Source organism: Notolepis coatsorum (genome assembly GCF_963971535.1).
Source record: "Notolepis coatsorum genome assembly, chromosome: 4".
Lineage (NCBI taxonomy): Eukaryota > Metazoa > Chordata > Actinopteri > Aulopiformes > Paralepididae > Notolepis > Notolepis coatsorum.
Window position 1 is genome coordinate 179,087,986 of NC_140168.1, and position 21,609 is coordinate 179,109,594.

General features: G+C 42.7%; 3 protein-coding genes across 4 annotated transcripts in view; 1 reads left to right on the forward strand and 2 right to left on the reverse strand.

Annotated features, from left to right (window-relative positions):
• The window catches only part of faah2b (fatty acid amide hydrolase 2b), a 102,597-nt gene extending 94,648 nt beyond the window's left edge, over nt 1-7,949 (forward strand). Inside the window, exon 11 of the mRNA XM_084312234.1 lies at nt 6,469-7,949. Within this exon, the coding sequence (XP_084168360.1) occupies nt 6,469-6,644 (176 nt within the window). The 3' untranslated portion in view covers nt 6,645-7,949. The remainder of the gene's footprint in view (nt 1-6,468) is intronic.
• On the reverse strand, nt 2,215-4,196 carry LOC311226824 (E3 SUMO-protein ligase ZBED1-like). 2 transcript variants are annotated; one of them, XR_014619550.1, is made up of 4 exons: nt 4,129-4,196; nt 3,840-3,979; nt 2,598-3,662; nt 2,215-2,490 (listed from the first exon to the last, which is right to left on the reverse strand). XR_014619550.1 is itself a non-coding variant. In XM_084312235.1 (3 exons), the coding sequence occupies exons 1-3, from the start codon at nt 4,184-4,186 to the stop codon at nt 3,003-3,005; spliced, it is 858 nt and encodes a 285-aa protein (XP_084168361.1). In that variant the 5' UTR covers nt 4,187-4,196; the 3' UTR covers nt 2,483-3,002. The 2 variants fall into 2 exon arrangements, 1 of the variants encoding a protein (XP_084168361.1); XM_084312235.1 differs by having other exon boundaries at nt 2,483-3,662.
• A 4,159-nt stretch (nt 7,950-12,108) lies between the features above and the next one.
• The window catches only part of nelfa (negative elongation factor complex member A), a gene marked incomplete at its 5' end in the record, with an annotated part of 52,393 nt that continues 42,892 nt past the window's right edge, over nt 12,109-21,609 (reverse strand). Inside the window, 2 exons of the mRNA XM_084312420.1 lie at nt 12,109-12,455; nt 20,751-20,850. Of these exons, the coding sequence (XP_084168546.1) occupies nt 12,271-12,455; nt 20,751-20,850 (285 nt within the window). The 3' untranslated portion in view covers nt 12,109-12,270. The remainder of the gene's footprint in view (nt 12,456-20,750; nt 20,851-21,609) is intronic.

Consider the following 21,609-nt stretch of genomic DNA (forward strand, 5'->3'; position numbering starts at 1 on the left):
TACTTTAATGATTATATACTAGATACACTAAGGGGGGGGTTAATCCGGTCGCTTGTAAGCCGACAGGAGTAGGAGGGGGGGGGGGTAGAATCCGGCTGCCTCGTCCGGCCAAGGGTATCCCAGGTGAACCCACTGTAGTGCCGTTCAATGCGCCGGCGATCCTTGGACCACAGATGAAAGCAGGTGGACTCTTTGTGGGCCGGCTCTCTCCGGTCCACGGGGGAGAGACGTGAAGCGACCTCGTCTTGCAGAGCGTCTCCTCACCTTGCGTCCTCTCCAGGGGGGGGGGTTCCAACACACGGCAGTGTCGGGGGTCTTTATCCATGGAATAATCAAAGTATACAAAGCATAATCCGTGCCTGGGAAGGCGGGCTGTCGTCGGTAGAATAATCCGGTATACAGGTCCACTCGCTCGTCGGCTCTGGGGCTCCTCGGGTGCAGCTTCACATGGGGTCAACCACCCTGGGTAAGCAGCCAGTTCTCTGCCCGAAACGATGGGGTACTGACTACGGTAGTATTCTCACCGCACGAAGCACTATATATTAACAGACTATTATTAGCTTAATAGACTACGTCCAACTCGACGATATAGTGCCAAATATGACTATTCAAATATTAATATACACGATGTCTCAATACCGATGGTAGGCGAACTTGGCCTTACTCCCACACGTGGCGTCGCGGGGAGGCTTTACGTCTGTGACTCTATTGGAGGGTAAGAAACTGGACTGAAAAGAAAGTCCTACTTTAGTAGCGCAGTATATATACGCACTATGAACAAATAGTCCCATTAGTGGTGCGGTAGCCAGATTCCTACGCGGAACTAGGACTTGTTCGTACATGTGGAGCGGTACGTTTGAACTGGGTCTGAGGGGTATGGCAGCCTGGCACCAAGGTCTCGACCAATAGTAGAATGGAGACTATTATGGGATGTTCAGTAGGCTAGAATGGATATTCAATGCATATTGTACAAGGAATATACAAGGGATATCAGGGAATATTAGAGAATATACAAATACAATTAAATATATATATATAAATAAATATATATATTCGGTTTAATCTGGCCCTTCACAACACTCCCTTTTCTAGACTCTTTTTGTATCACAAACAGTACTGTATTTGCAAATCTGGTATGTCATAAATGTATAGATGTAGCAGTACTGTCTATCTGTATGTCATGTATGTCATATGTCCTGATGAATTGAAAATGGGGGACCCTGATGTAAACAAGACGAAAGTCTTTCTCTGGTCTGCATCCCCTTAACACTTTCTATGCCACTCGAGTTTTCTCGGAATTATTAATATCTCGTTGAAAGCCACTCACGAGATTTCTCGGATTTTTTTTTTTTTTAGCGATCTGAAATCATATTGCATCACGCGAGCCTACCCTAGTCTACCCGAGTGCCGCCGGCGATCAGATGTGGAAAAAAGCGCCCCCTATCGTCTCCCAGATGACAAGGGATTTTGGAATGGACTCAATGAAAATTGATGGGGGAAAAAATCCTGTACTCCACATTTTCCAGTCCACTGATGCAGCCGGGGTTATCAGTAGTGATGGCCAAATGAAGCACTGAACCAGTATTGAACCACTTCACCAAATGTATTGAACATGGGTTCATTCATTCAAATGTTCGTTTCAGTGCCATCTGCCGGCGAAATAGGAGACTGCAAAACAGGTTTGCTTTGCAGTCTCCTATTTCGCCAGCAGATGGCACTGAAAAAAGCAATGTTTAGAATTGATTGTTTTGTAATATAATTTATATATTGTTACGCACTCACACTTAATTGATCTGATCATAACAATAACAGGTGTTCCCAATGGAACAGAGTATAAAGAGGCTGGCATGCAACACACCTTTCTCTTCCCTACACAGGTTTTTACTTTGAATTATTTCCTTCTGGGGATGGAGATTAATTGTATGATTGATAGTGTAAATATATGTAGTTGGGACAGAGAGGGTGTGCTTGGAAAACGGGATGTGCAGGATAATGATGATGGCTGTGCTTGTGTAACTAGGGCAGGGTGTGATTATGGGACTCTGGGGGACCCTGATGTAAACAAGACGAAAGTCTCTCTGGTCTGCATCCCCTTCACAATTGTATGTATTGAGCTGTACTGTACCCATTCTGCAATCTTTTATTAAACTTCTGTTGATAAACTTGTTATTCAAAGATTTTTATTGAGGAATAGAATTTTTTCAACAATTTTTGGATTGAGACGGTTTCTTTTCTTGCTGACCACTTCTCCAGCTTTTGAGAAAACCCGTTCACATGGAACAGATGAGGCTGGAATACAAAGATAGCGTTTTGCCAGTCTGAACAAATGAGGGTACACATGCTTGTGGTTGCGCCAGTACAAAAGTGGATCTTCAGATCTTTCCAGGGGAGGATCAGTGTTGTATCTCTGGACCTCTACAGTGGCATCTGCTGTGGCATTTCGTGACCTTCTCGCAGCATCTTGGTCCATAGTTTTCCACAGGTTAAAGGCTGAAAGAGAAACACAACAGTATTTATTTAGTACTTAAAGGTTTCAATTATTTTTTACTTATTTAGTCCTGTACAGTACATCAATACTAATCTAGTTATAATATTACCTGTGGAGGGTGGATTTTCTACATTTGGTGCAGTGTGTTGTGGTTGAGCTGATGTGTCTGTGTGCTTCATCAGTGCTGCACATTCACCTGTCAGTCTTGTTACTGCTACATGCGCTTGGGTTTTGCTGTGGAAGCCGATGGTTTTGAACCTTGGGTCAAGCAGTGTTGCCAGGGTCAAACTTTTTGAGGTCTCATGTGTGTCAAACTTGTGTATGAGGGTTCCAAGCATGTTTTGTCCCAGCTGTATTGCTGTCACGTTGGTGGTTTTCCCCAGAATTTCATGTGTTGAATATGTTAGCATTTTTATCAGTGGAATCACCATCGACCCTGACACTCTTCTCCTGGGACATTTCCACCGTTGCCATGTAAAATGGGTAGAGCACTTGTAAGCATGCTGCTATTGTGTCAGTCATCGGAAGAGAGAGGATTAACATCCGTTCTCAGTGATGCAAGTGCTGCCCCCACTGCTTGCCTCTCATCATACAGGCGTTGCAGCATCAGGAAGGTGCTGTTCCAACGAGTGTCCACCTCTTGGATCACCTTCAGCACTGGACGACTCATTTGGACCTGCACACTGGTCAGCCTCTCTTTAGCAGTAGTGCTGGATCGGAAAAGCGTCACAATTTTCCGTGCCCTTGTGCGTAGATCCTCTAGGCCAGGCGTTTGCTCTAGGGATTTTTTTACCACTAGATTTAGTGCATATGCAATGCACACAACATGGCTAACCTCCAGATTTCTGGCAGTGGCAATCATGTTTGATGCAGCATCCGTCACAAGGCATCCAACCTTGGTTGCAATGCCCCACTCCTGCATGAGAGACCTCAGAGTAGCTGCAAGGTTTTCAGCTGTATGCACTTGAGGGAATGGCAGCACTCCCAAAAGTACAGTGGCCATCTTTGCAGCGTCACCTTCGTGGACATAATGGCATGTTACTGCGAGATAAGCATCCATATTAATGGAGGTCCACATATCTGCAGTCAGGCTCGCACCCTCTATGTCCTGCAGTTGAGCCTTGGCCTTGGTTTTCTCCTCCTCATACTTATCCACCACCATTTTCTTCAGAACCTGTGAAGTCAAGAGTTTTATTTGTCACAGGATACAATCATACAGTGAAATGCAGGTAGTCATGCCCGCAGCGATTGTGCAATAATACAAGTAATAAGAATAAGACATAACAGGTATAATGTACATAAAGTTTACTAAATCTAAGGTCCTGCGATAGTGCAATACAGTGTAAGCTACCTGTCTAGAAGGCAGAATGTATGTGGGATCAAGCTTTCCCACAAACTCTTTGAAGCCCTTATCATCCACGATGGAAAAAGGCTGGGAGTCTTTCACCACCATGTTGACAAGGGCCTCATCCAGCACTTGCTTCCGGTCCACTAAGACAGACAAACGAATGAGAATTTTTTAAATAAGGCAAGGCATGATGAACGATACTATTATATCATATTGCATTTGTATAGTGTGTTTAATGAATGATAATGAGTTAATGTGTGTAATGTTTGTATGTACAGTCAATAAAACCTACCTTGATCTGAGTCCTGCTGGTTCTCCTTCTCATGCTTGGCTCTGAAGTGCCTCAACATTGAGGACGTATTGTTGTTATAGGCCAATTCGTGATGACACAGCAAGCACTTGACCTGTAGACAAATCAAATTGCATCCAAACTAATTATTTGATGGTCTCTACAAAGCATAATAAATAGGCTACACAACACATATCTAATCATATAGAAATCGAATGCTACTCTTATTTGTACACTCTCAGAATTACACATTATTAAGGATTATTACATGGCGTTTTCACATTCGCCGAAATGCTTGCTTGTGATTGGTCAATAGCCCCCGACCGGTGAATTATTTTTCGATAACCACCGGTGATTATTGTTTTTCGCAGCTGGAGCAATCAAGCCCCACTGACACACACTGTTTCAGTGCAGCCAATCAGACACCTGCCGGGCTGCCCGCGATAATCACTTTATTTGGGCTGACAGAGCCACAGAACTGCGATTTGTCAAATGAATTGGGTATATTGTTAGTAAGTTAGCCATGTAATAAGCGGGATAATGTATAGCTATACTCTGTCATCATCGCAAAATAATTGACCTTCACTGACGTTTAAAACACCTGACTCGCCGAGGCGGCTCGGTATTTTAAACTCCGTGTCGGTCAATTATTTTGCGACAATGACCTCGTAGCTATACATTATCCCTTACGTACAATGCACATACCTTACTAGGACTGATCAGATCAAAGTGTTCCCACATTTGAGAACGGCTTCTCTTCTTAGCTGGCTCCATGATTATCAAAAAACAACTCTCAATAGCAACTCTCAAAAACAACTCTCAAAAACAACTACCACTCCTACACTACAAAAACAAAAACGCAGATGGAGTGAAATGTTTGGGGCGTTTATGTAGAGTAGAATGCCGCGCAAACAGTCTCGCGTTACGAAACATTCTCGCTGTGTCGAAACCAGTCACATGATTCACTGAGCGAACGATACACTTACTGGTTCGGACGTCATAGGTCACGTGACTTTTGCCGTAGCAAAGCAGGCTTTAGGGGAAATGTAGTTTCGAGTTTGACGCTTGTATCGGAGCATTGGTTTCATAGGGCCATCACTAGTTATCAGAGTTCATTCTGGAGCCTCTGAGCCCCGCGGAATCATGTGTTCTACTGTATCACGTTGGATCTATACACTTATCGATTTTTTCGAATGGTGATCAGGAATTGGAATATACCAGTTGGATACCATCTGATGTCAGGTAAGGAATCTATGTTATCAGTGTTAGGATAATCAGACTCATTTTGATGAAGATATAAGCTGTTTTGTGAAATGTCCTCTATCGGTTTCACTGTAAAAATCCAAGAGGAAATGAACACGGCGATTATCCGTGCGCGGCTCGAATGTGCTTGCGCGCACGTATAATATTGATCATCTAGCGTTTATTTGAAAACTATTCATAAATAGGCCGACAAATATCAACGTTCTGGAATATTCCAGTAAAAGACTATCATAGAATGGCCCAGAATATTTACCTCAAAACGGGTGCTTTTCAAAATGCTCTCAAACGGAAATGAAGCGATAAAAAACCAATCTGCCTTGACAGCACTGACTGGAAAAGGATTCTTTGATAAGCGACGGGCAGATTAGACACATAGCCATAATTAACGATAACATTAAAGTGGATGGTGGCATTCAAGCGCCAACTCTGGCGCCACCTCGTGGCACTGAAAGTGTTAACAATTGTGTGTATTGAGCTGTACTGTATTGTACCCATTCTGCAATCTGTTAATAAAGTTTTCAATCAATCAGAACAACAGGGCAGACTACGATATATTTGCATTTGTTAGCCATGCTAGCGATCTAAACAATCAATCCATTCCCTGTATACAAACATACCGCGTTCGAGCCAATCAGCAATACCAACTGAGTCACTTGACAAGTTGCCCCGGACCTGTGCAAGCTGCTGTGCAAAAGAAATACGACGGGGCTCTATGGAGAAACCATGACACTCTCCTGACTAAAAGTAGTTTCAAACGAAAACAGCTGAATGTCATTTAGCCAAAATCAGCACGGCTGTGAGTGAGTCTTTCACCTTTTACATATCTAGCTTTGGCATGGATTGATTGTTTAGATCGCTAGCATGGCTAACAAATGCAAATATATTGTAATCTTCCCTGTTGTTCTGACCAGGATTACGTTCCTTTTATCCCCCTTGATGCGCACGCACACTGAGTCTGACGTATACAGCGAACAGATCTATAGTCACGGCACAAACTATTTTTACCGTGCAAAAATACGAGAAAACTCTCATGATGTCATGGTTTTACGATGCACTAAAAACCTGCTTCGTCTTCCCCAGGTATCATCAACATCCTGGGGCTGCCGGTGACCCAGTGCCCGCTGGGGCTGAGCGAGGAGGGTCTGCCCCTGGGGCTGCAGGTGGTGGCTGGGAAGCTCCAGGACCGGCTGCCCCTGGCCACGGCTCTCTACCTGGAGAAGGCTTTCGGAGGCTGGAGGGACCCAGGGGCCAACTGAGACCACAAGACTAGATAGATATATTAGACGCTGATACACACACACAGACGTACACATAGGCAGGGAAGCTCTCGGGACTGTAAGCTCCGTCCCAATTAGACCAGCTAAAAGACTCAGCGTTCTCACTCAATGTTGCGCATTTTGCACAAGCCGCTATTTAAGCACGTCCCAAGTCTGGAGTGAGCCAGATCAATCAAGGCACTTTGAGTGCCTTAATTTCAAGGGAGCGAAACAGCCAATTAAGGCACTCAAAGTGCCTCGATCGATCTGGCTCCCTCCAGAGTGGCTGCTTCGCTCCCTTGTAATGAAGGCACTCAAATAGTGCCTCCATCGATCTGGCTCACTCCAGAGTGGCTGTTTCGCTCCCTTGAAATGAAGGCACTCAGGGCATTGGCTTCAAGGTTGTGCTCCACCGTCCCAGCTGGCATTGCAATAGCGAAACAAGCCATCTAATTTGAAAGTCACACAAAAAGTGAAGGGAGGGGAGAGTGTTTCAGTGGTCTGATTGGGACGAAGCCTCTTCCTGTGCGGGGAGGTCCGAGAGCCGCCCTGCCCACATTCATGATGCTTTAACGGTCAGTAATGGGGTACTGATGAGTTTCCCGTTTTCAAATACTCCATTTCCATACTTTTGACCGGGTTTATTAAGATGGTGGTCAGAGTAGGACAAATGCTGATAGTGGCAGGAACCACATGACTGCGCTCTTAATATCCTTCATAAAACCAAACGACAATTACCGGTAGGTCAGTGTATTAGGAGGACTGAACATGTTTTTTCCCCTTCTTCCATACTTGTAATGGAGTACTTTGAAATAATACATACACAAAAAAATCCCGTACTTGTCTGAACTTTCCAGCAGGTGCAGAGGAACCCTGCTTTTAATACTCCCCCGGCCCACCCGTTTAAGTTTAGTTTCATTCCGATTGCCGTTTCTCTGCCTTGTGATAAGTGCACTAAAAGCAACACAACGAATGTGTCATGGAAGGGGTGGAGGTTTAGTACAGTTGATGGGTTGGAAAGGAATCCCAACCCGAGCGTGACATAATGGCCTCCGTCACGTGTGAATATGGTCAATGACTAGAGAACCATTCCAACAGATGCAGATAAATGTTTTTTTGTCTTCGTTTTATCATTTACCCCCCCATGTCAAGTGACGGGGGTTCTGAATACTCCACAAGCACAAGCTTTGTCTTTCACTGGGAGGGGGAGGGGTACTGTGTCTATCCTTAACTATAGCAAAGCCACTGTGGTGCCTGTCTTATGCTGGTGTTTCTCTGCTTCAATTATTAAAAGCCTTTTCTCTATACTGTCGAGTGTCGTGTTCTATATTCTGCTCTGCACTACGGGTCCAAAACGGCTTCTTCTCTCAAGCCATGCACCCTCATTATGGGAAATTCGCGTACCGTCTTCTCCAGAGTCCGACGAGAAGATTACCAGTTTACCCTCTGTGCGTGTTCATTAGAAAGCTATCCGACTGCATAGCTTTCTACAGAACGCACAGAGAGGAAATTTGATATCCATCTTCTTGTCCGACTCTGGAGAAGATGGTGAGTGCATTTCCCATAATGTTCCTTAAGAGTTATTGCATAGGATGGGTTATGGTTTCGTATAAAAAGGCACAATGACCTGTTGGACCCAGGTTTAGTCCATATAAGGCATTTTAACCCTTTCACTACAGAAGGTGAACCCTTTCACTACAAGTTAGCCCTTGCACTACCACTACATACGGTTAACCCTTTCATTGCCACTACAGACGGTTAACCCTTTAACTACAGGTTAACCCTTTCACTGCCACACTACAGAAGCTTAACCCTTCACTGCCACACTACAGAAGGTGAACCCTTCACTGCCACACTACAGGTTAACCCTTTCACTGCCACACTACAGGTGAACCCTTCCTTTCACTACCACACTACAGAAGGTTAACCTTTCACTACCACTACAGAAGGTTAACCCTTCACTACCACACTACAGGTGAACATTTCACTACATGTTAACCCCTTCACCACTACAGAATCACCTTTCACTACCACACTAGACGGTTGACCCTTTCACTACACTACATAAGTTTAACCCTTTCACTACCACACTACAGAATGTGAACCCTTACAGGTGAACATTTCACTACCACACAACAGACAGTTAACCCTTTCACTACAACACTACAGACCGTTAACCTTTCACTACTACACTACAGAAGGTTAACCTTTCACTACCACACTACAGGTTAACCTTTCACTACCACACTATAGAAGGTTAAGCCTTGGGCGGCTAAGTGGCGCAGTGGGCAAGGCGCTCGCCACTAACGCAGGATACGCTGGGTTCGAGCCCAGCTCTCGGCATTGCTACCAGCTTGGCTGGTCGTTCATACTAACACAATTGGCAGTGTTAGGGGGTGGGAAAGCTGGTGGGTGGGGATCGGACGTTGTGGACAGCGACTCCTACAGGTCGGTTGGTGCGCCTGTACAGCAGAATCAGGAAGTAACGGGGGCAGCGTGAGCCTCCCACGCGTTACTCCTCGCCACTGAGAGTTTGAGCTGTCTGGTGAAAAGATGCAACGGCTGCCTCCTCGTGTACCGGAGGGGACACGTGATGCAAGGCTTCGTCCTCACTGCAGCCGACCAGTGGGAGGCATAGTCTAGCAACGTTCGAGACGGGAGGGGAGAATTGGCGAGGCGACATTGGGATGAGAGAAAAAAATAGAAAAATAAGGAGAAAAAGTGGATAAAAAAAGTTTAAGCCTTTCACTAACACACTACAGAAGGTTAACCTTTCACTACCGCACTAGACAGTTAACTTTGTAATGGTAGTGAAAGGGTTAAAGTATTTACCTGTGATATTTTAGACGTTTTCTTTGATCTCCATGTTTGTGTGATGTTGAACTGCTGTATGGTCATATAGTCTATTGTACACAGGTCTCTCCATCTCAACAACACTACCTGCATAAATATATAGTAAAAATAAAATGGTGCACGAAGAAGCGAGAAGAAAGACCCTGCAAATCGATCTAAGGAGAAAATCCCACTGAAGACTAAGAAATTATTCATTTCCAGGACGCTCGTTAAACAAACACTGTGAAATGAGGCCTTTGCGCTGTACAACAATGTGCACTTTTAACGAGCATCCTGAAAATAGATATTTCTGTTGCCGTGTCTTCAACATGCCTTTCCTCACCGGCAGTGTGTGGGATCCTTCTACCCGCTTCTACATGTAGAAAAGAAATAAAGGAAATCCCTCAGTCGTTATAAATCATCACCCTAGAGCAGCGGTTCTCAAACTACGGGTACTCGCAACCCAAAGTGGGGTCGCATTTGACTTGCATTGGCAAAAGAAAATAATCAATATTTTTTTTAATGTTCTGGCAACATATTTTGGCTAAATATGCCTTGTTTTATAAATGTGCATTGATAACAGTGCTGTAATAAAATGTTCTAATAAATATGCATGATCAAGTTCAACGTGTGCTTTTATTTTGATATTCCTTAATTCCAAACAGAATCCTAAATAAAATGGGGTCATGGTATGAACAAGTTTGAGAACCCCTGCCCTAGAGAGACCTTCCACTATTCGCTGGTGGAATGGTGCATAACTAACATCTGTGGTTAAAGCAAACACCTCTCCCTGCAAGGGTGAAAACTCTTAAAAACATCAGTAGAAGAAAAACAACACAAAGGAATTCATTATATTTGGGTTTTTCAGTTTCTATACCACAGGCGCCGGCAGAGAGAGAGGCACTTGGGAACAGATACGAATGCTCAGAGAAGGTGTAGTAGTGGTTCAACTTCAGACCCCTGCCTCTGGAACCATATACACACTGCTGACCTGGGATTCAATCCCGCCAGAACCTTCTCTCCCTCTCCGCCTTCTTACAATCTCAATAAGAAAAGAAAAAAGGAAAAAAATTAAGTAAAATTGTTTCCTTTTGAAAAAATAAAAGAATAGTGTGAATCATCACCCTGGAGTCTGTTCTCGCTTTATTTTCGTCCCTTCTTTCTAAAAAAGGATGAGGGAAAAAAAACGTAACATCTTCCACAAACGTTCCAGAACATAATCAAGAACTATGCAGTGAAACTGATCATCCTTTTTTTTTTGTCACATTTTATGTGATGTGCGTATATCATATTTGTCACAAACCATTATTTTCAGAGACACGTTCGGAAGCTGTGAATGTCACATTCGTACAGAGAAAACATGGAACAGCTAAGTCTTCCGTTTGTTTGTTTCGTTCGCGTAGACATGTGGCGCGGCCTACACCCCGGAGAGCGAGAGGCCTACACCCCGGAGAGCACGAGGCCTACACCCCGGAGAGCACGAGGCCTACACCCCGGAGAGCACGAGGCCTACACCCCGGAGAGCACGAGGCCTACACCCCGGAGAGCACGAGGCCTACACCCCGGAGAGCACGAGGCCTACACCCCGGAGAGCACGAGGCCTACACCCCGGAGAGCACGAGGCCTACACCCCGGAGAGCACGAGGCCTACACCCCGGAGAGCACGAGGCCTACACCCCGGAGAGCACGAGGCCTACACCTCGGAGAGCACGAGGCCTACACCCCGGAGAGCACGAGGCCTACACCCCGGAGAGCACGAGGCCTACACCCCGGAGAGCACGGGGCCTACACCCCGGAGAGCACGAGGTCTACACCCCGGAGAGCACGAGGCCTACACCCCGGAGAGCATGAGGCCTACACCCCGGAGAGCACGAGGCCTACACCCCGGAGAGCACGGGGCCTACACCCCGGAGAGCACGAGGCCTACACCCCGGAGAGCACGAGGCCTACACCCCGGAGAGCAAGAGGCCTACACCCCGGAGAGCACGAGGCCTACACCCCGGAGAGCATGAGGCCTACACCCCGGAGAGCATGAGGCCTACACCCCGGAGAGCGCGAGGCCTACACCCCGGAGAGCATGAGGCCTACACCCCGGAGAGCATGAGGCCTACACCCCGGAGAGCGCGAGGCCTACACCCCGGAGAGCATGAGGCCTACACCCCGGAGAGCATGAGGCCTACACCCCGGAGAGCACGAGGCCTACACCCCGGAGAGCATGAGGCCTACACCCCGGAGAGCGCGAGGCCTACACCCCGGAGAGCACGAGCAAATCTCTGGAAAGGTGCCGGTCGTATGGAGAGATACCCCCCTCTCTCTCTCTCCTCCCAAAAAGACATTCACACAACCCTCCTACCTCACCTTGGCCACAAAGACACATTCAGGAATCTGAGGACTTTTTTTCTCTTTTTCTTTCTTTTTAAAAACAAGACAAACGATAATAAAAAGGGAGGAAACAAACAAATCAACAACACGAAAAACAACAGAAAAAGTCTTGAACAGTCCTGCGTTTTTTTTGGCGATGCAGGAACTTTGAGGGAAGGAACCTCGCCACTCCTCCTCGACACCCCCAGCCCCCCCCCCCCCAATCTGAACCCCCCTGCTTCGCTAGAAGCCACTCCTCAAAGTGCTTCATTTGGCCCATGTATGTAAAATGCTGTGTGTGTGTATATATATGTGTGTGTGTGCGCATGTAAACGTCGGTTTCGTTTCTATGTACATGTGTTGCGTGAAAGTGTGTGTGGGCATGGTGTCCTCAGTCCCCCCCCCGACCGCCTCCGCCTCCTGCGCCTCCTCCTCAGGAGGTGTTGGTGATGGGTTTGTACTTCTTGAGGCGGGTCCACTGCCCTGTGGAGTAGTTCATTTCGAAGACCGTGTCCACCAGCATGGTGGTGCTGCCGGTGCCGTCGGCCTTGGGCAGCACCTCCGTGTGCTCGCTCAGCTTGATCTGGATGATGTCGCCCTGCTCCGGACACGGGTTCTCTGTGGGGGGGGGGGGGGGGGGGGCATAAGGGGGTCACTATTAGGGTCGAGTATCATTTTCAATTGTGGTGCCAAAACCACCCCCACTAATACTAAAACGATGCCGGTTCCTAAACTGTGCCGAACTTGATACTTCTTTAAAAATAATAATAGTAATAATGCATACACCGAATCACCAATTTACACTTGAAATTAGGGATGCTCGATATTGGCTTTTTTACCGATACAGATATACCGATATTGTCCAACTCTTAATCAACCGATACCGATATATGCAGGGTTTCCCCCCCAGAAAACGTAATAATTTCAGGTAATTAACATTACATATCTCTTGTTGTGGAATTAACACAACATTATGCATACTTTTGACAATAAATAAAATCAGAATTTGTTCTTACTTGCTTGCCTGGGTAAATAAAGGTTATAGAAATGTAAAAAGAAAAAGAAAAATCTAATATCGGTAGGCCAATAATATCGGACATCCCTACTTGAAATGCATCTCAAGTTCTATCAGAGAGCTGTAGCTCTCGCTGTTCCCTCTGACCTGCCTCTGAAAAGCAGCATCTCACAAACATAAGGCTGCTTACAGTAGAGTACATGGATCACCTCAGATCAAACGTAAGGCGGCATCACACTGCTTACACACTGCTGGAGTGCCCCCAAGGGAGTTGCCTGGGTCCATTATTGTATGCGATCTTCATTAATGATTTACCATTGGTACTTAATAATGCATCAATGGAGAGCTTTGCAGATGACACTACCATGTTGTACGTAGCAGCAGAAAAATCTGAGTCTGTTAATAGGTTATCGCAAGATGAGATAGTGCTTGTTTCCAACTGGGTAAGTGAAAATAAGTTACCAAGAGTATAATGATAGCCTCAAGATATGCATCTAGATCAAATCCTAAATTAAATCTCGTTCTGAACTGTGCTGATATCGAATGGGTCAGAGAGGCAAAATTGCTGGGTGTTGTAATAGATTAAACACTTTCTTGGTCGAAACACATTAACAATATGGTTGTTAGCTGTGGTACTTCAATGATCAGAAGGTGTAGAAATCTGTTGACTAATAATAATATACAGAGAAGCTTGTACTACAATCTTTGGTCTTATCCCGGCTGGACTACTGTCCTACGATATGGTCTAACGCCTCTAGGCTTGACCTGAACAAACTCCAGCTCGCTCAGAACAGGGCGGCACGCCTCGCTCTGCGCTGCTCTGCTCTGTGAGCAGTGATGGGCAGTAGCTAGCTATAAGTAGCGACGCTACATAGCTTAACTACATTTTTCAGTAGCGTAATGGTAGCGTCGCTACTTTTGAATCAAGTAGCGATCTCTGTAGCGCAGCTAGTTTTCGAATCAAGTAGTGACGTAGCGTCAGCAAAACGCTACATATCCGGAGAAACAGAAAAAGAAACTAACTTGAGAACACATATATTCAGGTAAGCTGATGAAAAGCTTTACATAAACATTGTCAACTGTTCCCAAACAGCACACAAGTCAGTGCACTTTTTGTCAAACAGATTTAACTAACATGTTTCACTGTAGGCAGAAAATGAACAATATTATGGGGGTGGAGAAAAGAAAAAACAAACTACCATAAATAGTACATACACTAAGAGGGAAAATATCACCTAGAGCAGTGGTTCTCAACCTGTGGGTCAGGACCCCCAGGGGGGGTCCCCACATGATTTTGGGGCCATGGAATGTTTTGTGAGTTACATATTTAAATACATTTGGTCATTTAGTTGACGCTTTCATTCAAAGCAACTTACAAATTGTGTACAACAAGTCAGCAGGAGTGGTACATATCTAGCAGCCAAGGATAAGTAGTATTGTTTGTCTAGCAGTGTCGAGCTTGAGTGTTATACTCTTGAGTACATACTGTACTAGTATAGACATATTAGCATAGTTGGTGGTAGTATAGACATGGTAGCATAATAGTAAAATGCAGTAAGACAGTTATTAGTTAAAATTCAGATATTGAAGTGTGTTTTTGGTTGATAAAGTGGGCAGGTTTCAGCTAGGAGAGGGTATCAGGCAGCCAGAAGATGCAGAGTTTAGGGATAAATAATACATAAAGATAGAATAGAAAAGAAAAAGACCATTACTGCATCAAAAGTAATCAACAAACTATACTATAAAAACTGATCAAACCAAATGGTCTCTTTCTTTTCTTTTGTAGAGGTTGCACCCAGCTAAACTTGCCTTCCTGGATTTTGTACATAATACAAGTTCATGTTAAAAGGATGACACAAAAAGCCAGACCGAGGGCTTGTTTCAGTTTTATAATAAACAATCAAACTGAGCATTTATTTTGCCTGTCTATTTGTTTGGTGGAAACTTGATCATGAAGTAAAAAAAAAAAAAAAAAGTAGTGCCGATGTAGCTAGCTATTTTTGCCATGTTCTTGTAGTGTAGCTTGCTACATTTATCTGGGGATAGCTTCCATTGTAGTTGAGCTATATTTAATCGAGAGTAACTTGTAGTGTAGCTTGCTACATTTTCCAAGTAGCTTGCCCATCACCGTCTGTGAGGAGTAGTGTTGGAGGGATGCATGCTGCGCTGACCTGGATGACAGTGGAACAGAGGATGGCATGTAGCCTGGTAACTTTTTTTTTTAATATCTGGAATACTGGGTTTGCACTCACAACTGTACCCAACAAATATGAGACATGGATATACCACAAGGCAAGCATTAGATTCATGCTTTACTTTACCTCTACCGAAAAACAAATGTTCTGAAAAAGACGGTAATATAATAGAGCAGTTGCTTATTGGAATAGTATACAGAGAAATATAACTATGGTAAGGAACAAATTTATGTTTAAAGAAAAGTTAAAGATTGCGCTCAGGAATAACGAGATACATTTTGGTCATTGACTTATGGAAATTGGTATGGAAATATAAAGGTGATAGGTAACTGGAGACAATTGATGCTATATTATAAGTAAAAATCATATAAACTATTTTATCTGTTTTGTTCTTATGGACCGATTATGGAATATGTATTCTATGGTTGGAGAATTGTTGACTTATGAATATAGAGTGAGCTTTGATTCACTTGTTTTGTTTGTTTTTGTTGTGATGTTTTCTTGAGAGTACTTCAATGTGGTTTTATATATATATATATTTTATTTTTTTGGGCGTTTGTATTTTAAATGTTTGGACCCCAGGAAGAGTAGTCTCACCTTGGTGTAGACTGGGGATCCACAATTAAACAAAACAATACAGTAGAGTACATGGATCACCTCAGATCAAACGTAAGGCTGCATCAGGCTGGTTACAGTAGAGCAGTGTTTCTCAACTGGTGGGTCGCGACCCAAAAGTGGGTCGGGGGCCATTTTGAGTGGGTCGCGGATGTGTGTGTAAAAAAATTTTTTTTTTTTTTTTTTTTTCACTACCTATCTTTGTGAAAGTGGCTTCTCAGCTCTGGTCCAGCTGAAGACAAAGCGGAGGAACAGATTGGACATTGAGCATGACCTCAGAGTTGCTTTGTCTACAATCACCCCAGACTTTGAGACTCTTGTCAGGAGCAAACATCATCCCCAGTTATCCCATTAGTCCCCTGCATGTTAAGCTAAGAATTCTGCTAAGAAGGATATATTATTTATTATTATTATTATTTTATTTCATTGTGTTTTTAGCCCTTAGTTGCACTTTTGTTGCAACCCCAGTTATCCCATTAGTTCCCCCAAACTTAGGTCTGTTATGTTAAGCTAAGAAGTCTGCTAAGAAGCATAATTATTTATTATTATTATTTAATTTCATTGGGTTTTTAGCCCTAGTTGCACTTTTGTTGCAACCCCAGTTATCCCATTAGTTCCCCCAAATTTAGGTTTGTTATGTTAAGCTAAGAAATCTGCTAAGCATATTATTTATTATTATTTTATTTCATTGGGTTTTAGCCCTAGTTGCACTTGTGTTGCAAACTCAGTTATCCCATTAGTTCCCCCAAATTTAGGTCTGTTATGTTAAGCTAAGAAATCTGCTAAGAAGCATATATTATTTATTATTCTTTTATTTCATTGGGTTTTTAGCAATAGTTGCACTTTTGTTGCACTTTTTTGTGTTTATTTCATGTTTTGAAATATTGCGTATTACTGCAAATTTTTTTTTTTTACATAAATCATAGTGGTTCAAAATTTTGGGTCGCGGCTTAATGACTAAGGAAAATGTTGGGTCCCGAGGCTAGACCAGTTGAGAACCACTGCAGTAGAGTACATATGGATCCTCATGATTTCCATGATACCCGTCCCTAGGCATTATTGAGGTTTACAGAGCGGTGTGTGTGCATCCAGAGGGGATTCTTTTTTTTAAGGACTTTACTCACATTTAGTCTAAAAACATATAGTAAGATGTATTATAAATTATACAACGGCATGCAAATTTGTCGATTCTGATTGGCTGAAACAGTCCATTTACACGTATGTATCCTTCACAATTCCACGCTCCTGGTCCCAGGACCCGCCCACAACCGAATTACATCACTCCGCGTGCGAGTTTAAAAGAAAAACAAGATGGCGGACAATAATCTTTACAAATGGATATGTTGATAGCGTCATAACGACTAAATATAAACCGATTCTGTCACGGCGAATGTCTTAGTCTCTTACACAATGTTGGATTGTGTAATCTATGGGTCATGAGTCATTGTGGAACAAAAGAAAAATCGCGGATTGAGGATTGATTATTTGCAATTAAAAAAAAAAGTAGGTTTAAAAAAATAAATAAAAAAATAGGGCGAAAACTTTTTTTTTTTCCTATAGGGCAAAGAAAACTTTTTACGGTAATTTGTTTTACCTACTTTCTATAGAAGCATCTAAGAATGAAGTTCTATAGAAAGTAGGTCTGCATCCCCTTAACAATTGTGTTTATTGAGCCGTACCGTATTGTACCCATTCTGCATCTGGTAATACAATTTTCAATCAATCAATCAATCAATCATTCCAATAACAACCGCTAACTTCATAATTAAAAACTAAAGAAAAGTTGGATGTGTTAGTTGGTTGGATGTCTTAGTTGAAAGACAGTTGGATGTGTTAGTTGGTTGGGTGTCTTAGTTGCAAGACAGTAGGATGTGTTAGTTGGTTGGATGTCTTAGTTGAAAGACAGTTGGATGTGTTAGTTGGTTGGATGCACTTCCGAGCTGCTTCCACATGGAGGCAATTTCTCTTGTTTGTTGTTGTGGGAACTACTTTTTGTGGCGTTTTCTTTTTTTCAATAAATCTTCGATTAATGTGTGTTTATTGTATAGCAATAAGGTTGGATGAATGTGGCAGTTGTATATATATATATTTAAGCATTACATCACGCGCAGGAGTGGTTTGTGAAAAATAAACCATGCCTAGGGGTGGTCGTTAGACCCCCCTAGGCATGGTTTATTTTTCACAAATCACGACTGCAAGTGGTGTAATGCTTTTATAAAACTTGTAGGGAGATGTATTATAAAAGATGTATATAAAACCTATAGTAAGATGCATTATAAAACCTATAGTAAGATTATAAAAGATGCATTATAAAACCTATAGAAAGATGCATTATAAAATATGTATATAAAACCTATAGGGAGTTATATTACAAAATATGTATATAAAACCTATAGGGAGATGTATTATAAAACATATAGTAAGATATATTATAAAATATGTATATAAAACCTATAGCAAGATGTTTTGTAAAATATGTATTATAAAACCTATAGAGATATTATAAAAGATGTATATAAAAACTATAGGGGGATATATTATAGGGCTGTCTTAAATACTTCGAAGCTTCGATCGATGGCACAAGCTTCGAACATAAAAAAAAATATCGAAGTTAAATTTATTTTTTATATTTTTTTTGCCTCCAAAATCTTGCGCCTCCATTCCAATGAAACGAAAGTAAGCGGCGCCTTCCCGCCTCCATGCCAATGAAACGAAAGTAAGCGGCGCCTCGACGCCACCTCTCTACAACAAGCACGTGGAGATTATCTGTGTTGACAACAACAAGGACATGTGCAGCAGACATGTCGACGAAGAAGCGAAGCAATGCTGTTTGTTATTTAAGACTATGTCGGACAGATTTGTGTTCATTGTGCTGCTTTTTTAAAGTGTCCCGACCCATATAAAAATATGTCTTAATAAAACGTGCTTAATTAAGTCGAATTCTGCCTTTGTCTCTATCAACTACATATAAATATTTATATAATTGTTTGCTTGATAGACGAAGGTTGCAACATAATTATGTAATGTCATGTCGTTGGCTGTGAGAGCCCACTGCACCCAGGCAGCGCAGCCGAGTGAAACCTTGTTGGCTGCGTCAGTCACGAAAGGGGCGACTTAATTAATTAATCCAATCCACTTTATTTATAGAGCACATTTAAAAACAACAAAGTTTACCAAAGTGTTGTACAAGTCCCACAACATAAGATAAAAAAATAATAATAATATAAAAAAAAATAAAAAATCTCGAAGCTTCGAATTCAAATCGAAGCTCGACCCCGAAGCTTCGATTGCCAAAAAAAGCTTCGAAGGTCAGCCCTAATAGATTATAAAATATGTATATAAAAACTAGGGAGATATATTATAAAAGATGTATATAAAACCTAGGGAGATATATTATAAAGGATGTATATGTTTATTAGGATCCCCATTAGTCATCATCAACGACTATTCTTCCTGGGGTCCTCATAGATATACACATACAAATATGAAACATTCAGTATAAATCAGTCATATCACATACATAATCAATAGAAAATGAAACAAAAAGGTCATAGGTGAATCCATTTCACCATACCTTTAAAGAAAAGAAAAAGTAAACGGAAGAAGTTTGGCTCCTTTAAGTTTCTTTTTGAAACAGTCCTTGTTTTCCGTCCGTATGATATGTAATGTGATCCTATTCCGATGTACAAATGTTCTTTAAAAATCGAATTAAACTGCATGCTAGTCTCTCATCCACGACAGTCTAGCATGCATTCCCTCCACACTATTCCAGTGAAGAGTGAGTCGGGCAGCTATATAAAACCTATTAGGGAGATATATTATAAAATATGTATATAAAACCTAGGGAGAAGTATTCACATGAGTTGACGGGAGGGATACCATCTCTCCTATGTTGAATGGACACGCAACCATATTTGTGTTGGCGAGCGACCAACTCGGTGACCGCTAGAAACACATTCCACGACGTCTGCATCGACAGTGAAATAACGACGCACTGCATAGTAACACAGCTCAGCGGAATATATATATATATACACCTGTAGGGAGATGTATTATAAAAGATGTATATAAAACCTATAGTAAGATGTATTATAAAGGCGGCTGAGTGGCGCAGTGGGCAAGGCGCTCGCCACTAACGCAGGAGATGCTGGTATCGAGCCGAGCTCTCTGTGTTGCTACCGGCTTGGCCGGCCGTCATACTAACACAATTAGCAGTGTTAGAGGGTGGGAAAGCCGGTGGGTGGGGATTGGACGTTGTGGACAGCGACTCCTACAGGTCGGTTGGGTGACGCCGGTGCGGGGGCAGCGTGAGCCTCCCACGCGTTACTCCTCGCCACTGAGAGTTCGAGCTGTTGCGGTGAAAAGATGCAACAGGCTGCAACCGGAGGGGACACGTGATGCAAGGCTTCTATCCTCACTACAGCCGACCAGTGGGAGGCATAGTCTAGCAACGTTCAAGACAGGGGAGGGAAGAATGGACCCGTCTCAAAACCCTGCCCTCTTTTCTTGATCCTCCAATCACAGCTGTCGCTTACCTCTGACAAACTTTGTTTGTATGAGGAAGTCAGAGGTAAGCGACAGCTGTGATTGGAGGATCAAGAGAAGGGGCAGGGTTTGAGACAGGTCTATTGGAAATACGAAATTGGGATGGAAGAAAAATAGAAAATGGGGAGAAAAAGTGGATAAAAAGAAAAGATGTATATAAAACCTATAATAAGATGTATTATAAAATATGTATATAAAACCTATAGTAAAATGTATATAAAACCTATAGTAAGATGTATTATAAAAGATGTATATAAAACCTATAGTAAAATGTATTATAAAACCTATAGTAAGATGTATTATAAAAGATGTATATAAAACATATAGTAAGATGTATTATAAAAGATGTATATAAAACGTCTAGTAAGATGCATTATAAAAGATGTATATAAAACCTATAGTAAGATGTATTATAAAACGTATAGTAAGATGCATTATAAAAGATACATCTTTTAGCGTTATTAGCGCTACATAGCAACAGAGCTCAGCGGAGTCATAAATCAGATGGGTCTGATCAGGCAGCTGGTGGGACGAGCGCTGTACCTCGAGATCCGGCCATGAAGCCCAGGATGAGGGCCTTCTCTGGTCTGGTGACCTTGTTGGCGGTCTTGAACATCTCCTGGGCGGCGTACATCTGGTCTCTCTGGGGAGGGGACAGGCCATATGGCAGAGCATTTAGCAGGCTGAAGGGTACAGGCTTCACGCTTCAACACAGTTACCAGATGGCACTGTAGCAGATCTGACTCCAGTCCGCAATACAGAGTCAGTGTAGCGTGAAAAAGCAAAGTCAGACAAACTACTTTTAAAGGGTTCGAGGTACAAATCCACCGTTGATGATCTTATAATATGGATAGATACTGTGGTTCAGTCTTACTAATACTTCCATATAATACTACATACTAATAAGCACTGCATCCACATATATATACCGGTATACCGGTATATTATTATTTTTCAAGCATACCGTAATTCCTCTAATAGTAACCCCGGCTTGTATTTGTTTCAACTGTAGCGGGTACCAGGCTTGTATTAGGAGGAGGCCTGTATAAGAGGGAGGCCTATATTTCAAATTTTCAAACGGATCATAATGAATAAATCAACATTTTGTGTCAGTTTGAACCCAGTAAAATGTACTGGGTTCATTTATTGAAACCAAGTACTGTATGAAATAGTAAACAGTGCAATTACAGGTGGTCACTGGTCATTTCAACGTTTTCAAAGTGAAATCAAGTAACTAGCTCAGTATGCAGCTCAGTATATTAGTAACCCGGCTTGTATTAGGAGGCCGGCTTATAATTGCTTAGCTCAAGAGCGCACCCGGCCATTAATAGAGACCCGGCTTGTATTTGAGACCCGGTTACTATTAGAGGAATTACGGTATATTACCAAAGCAATTTTACCT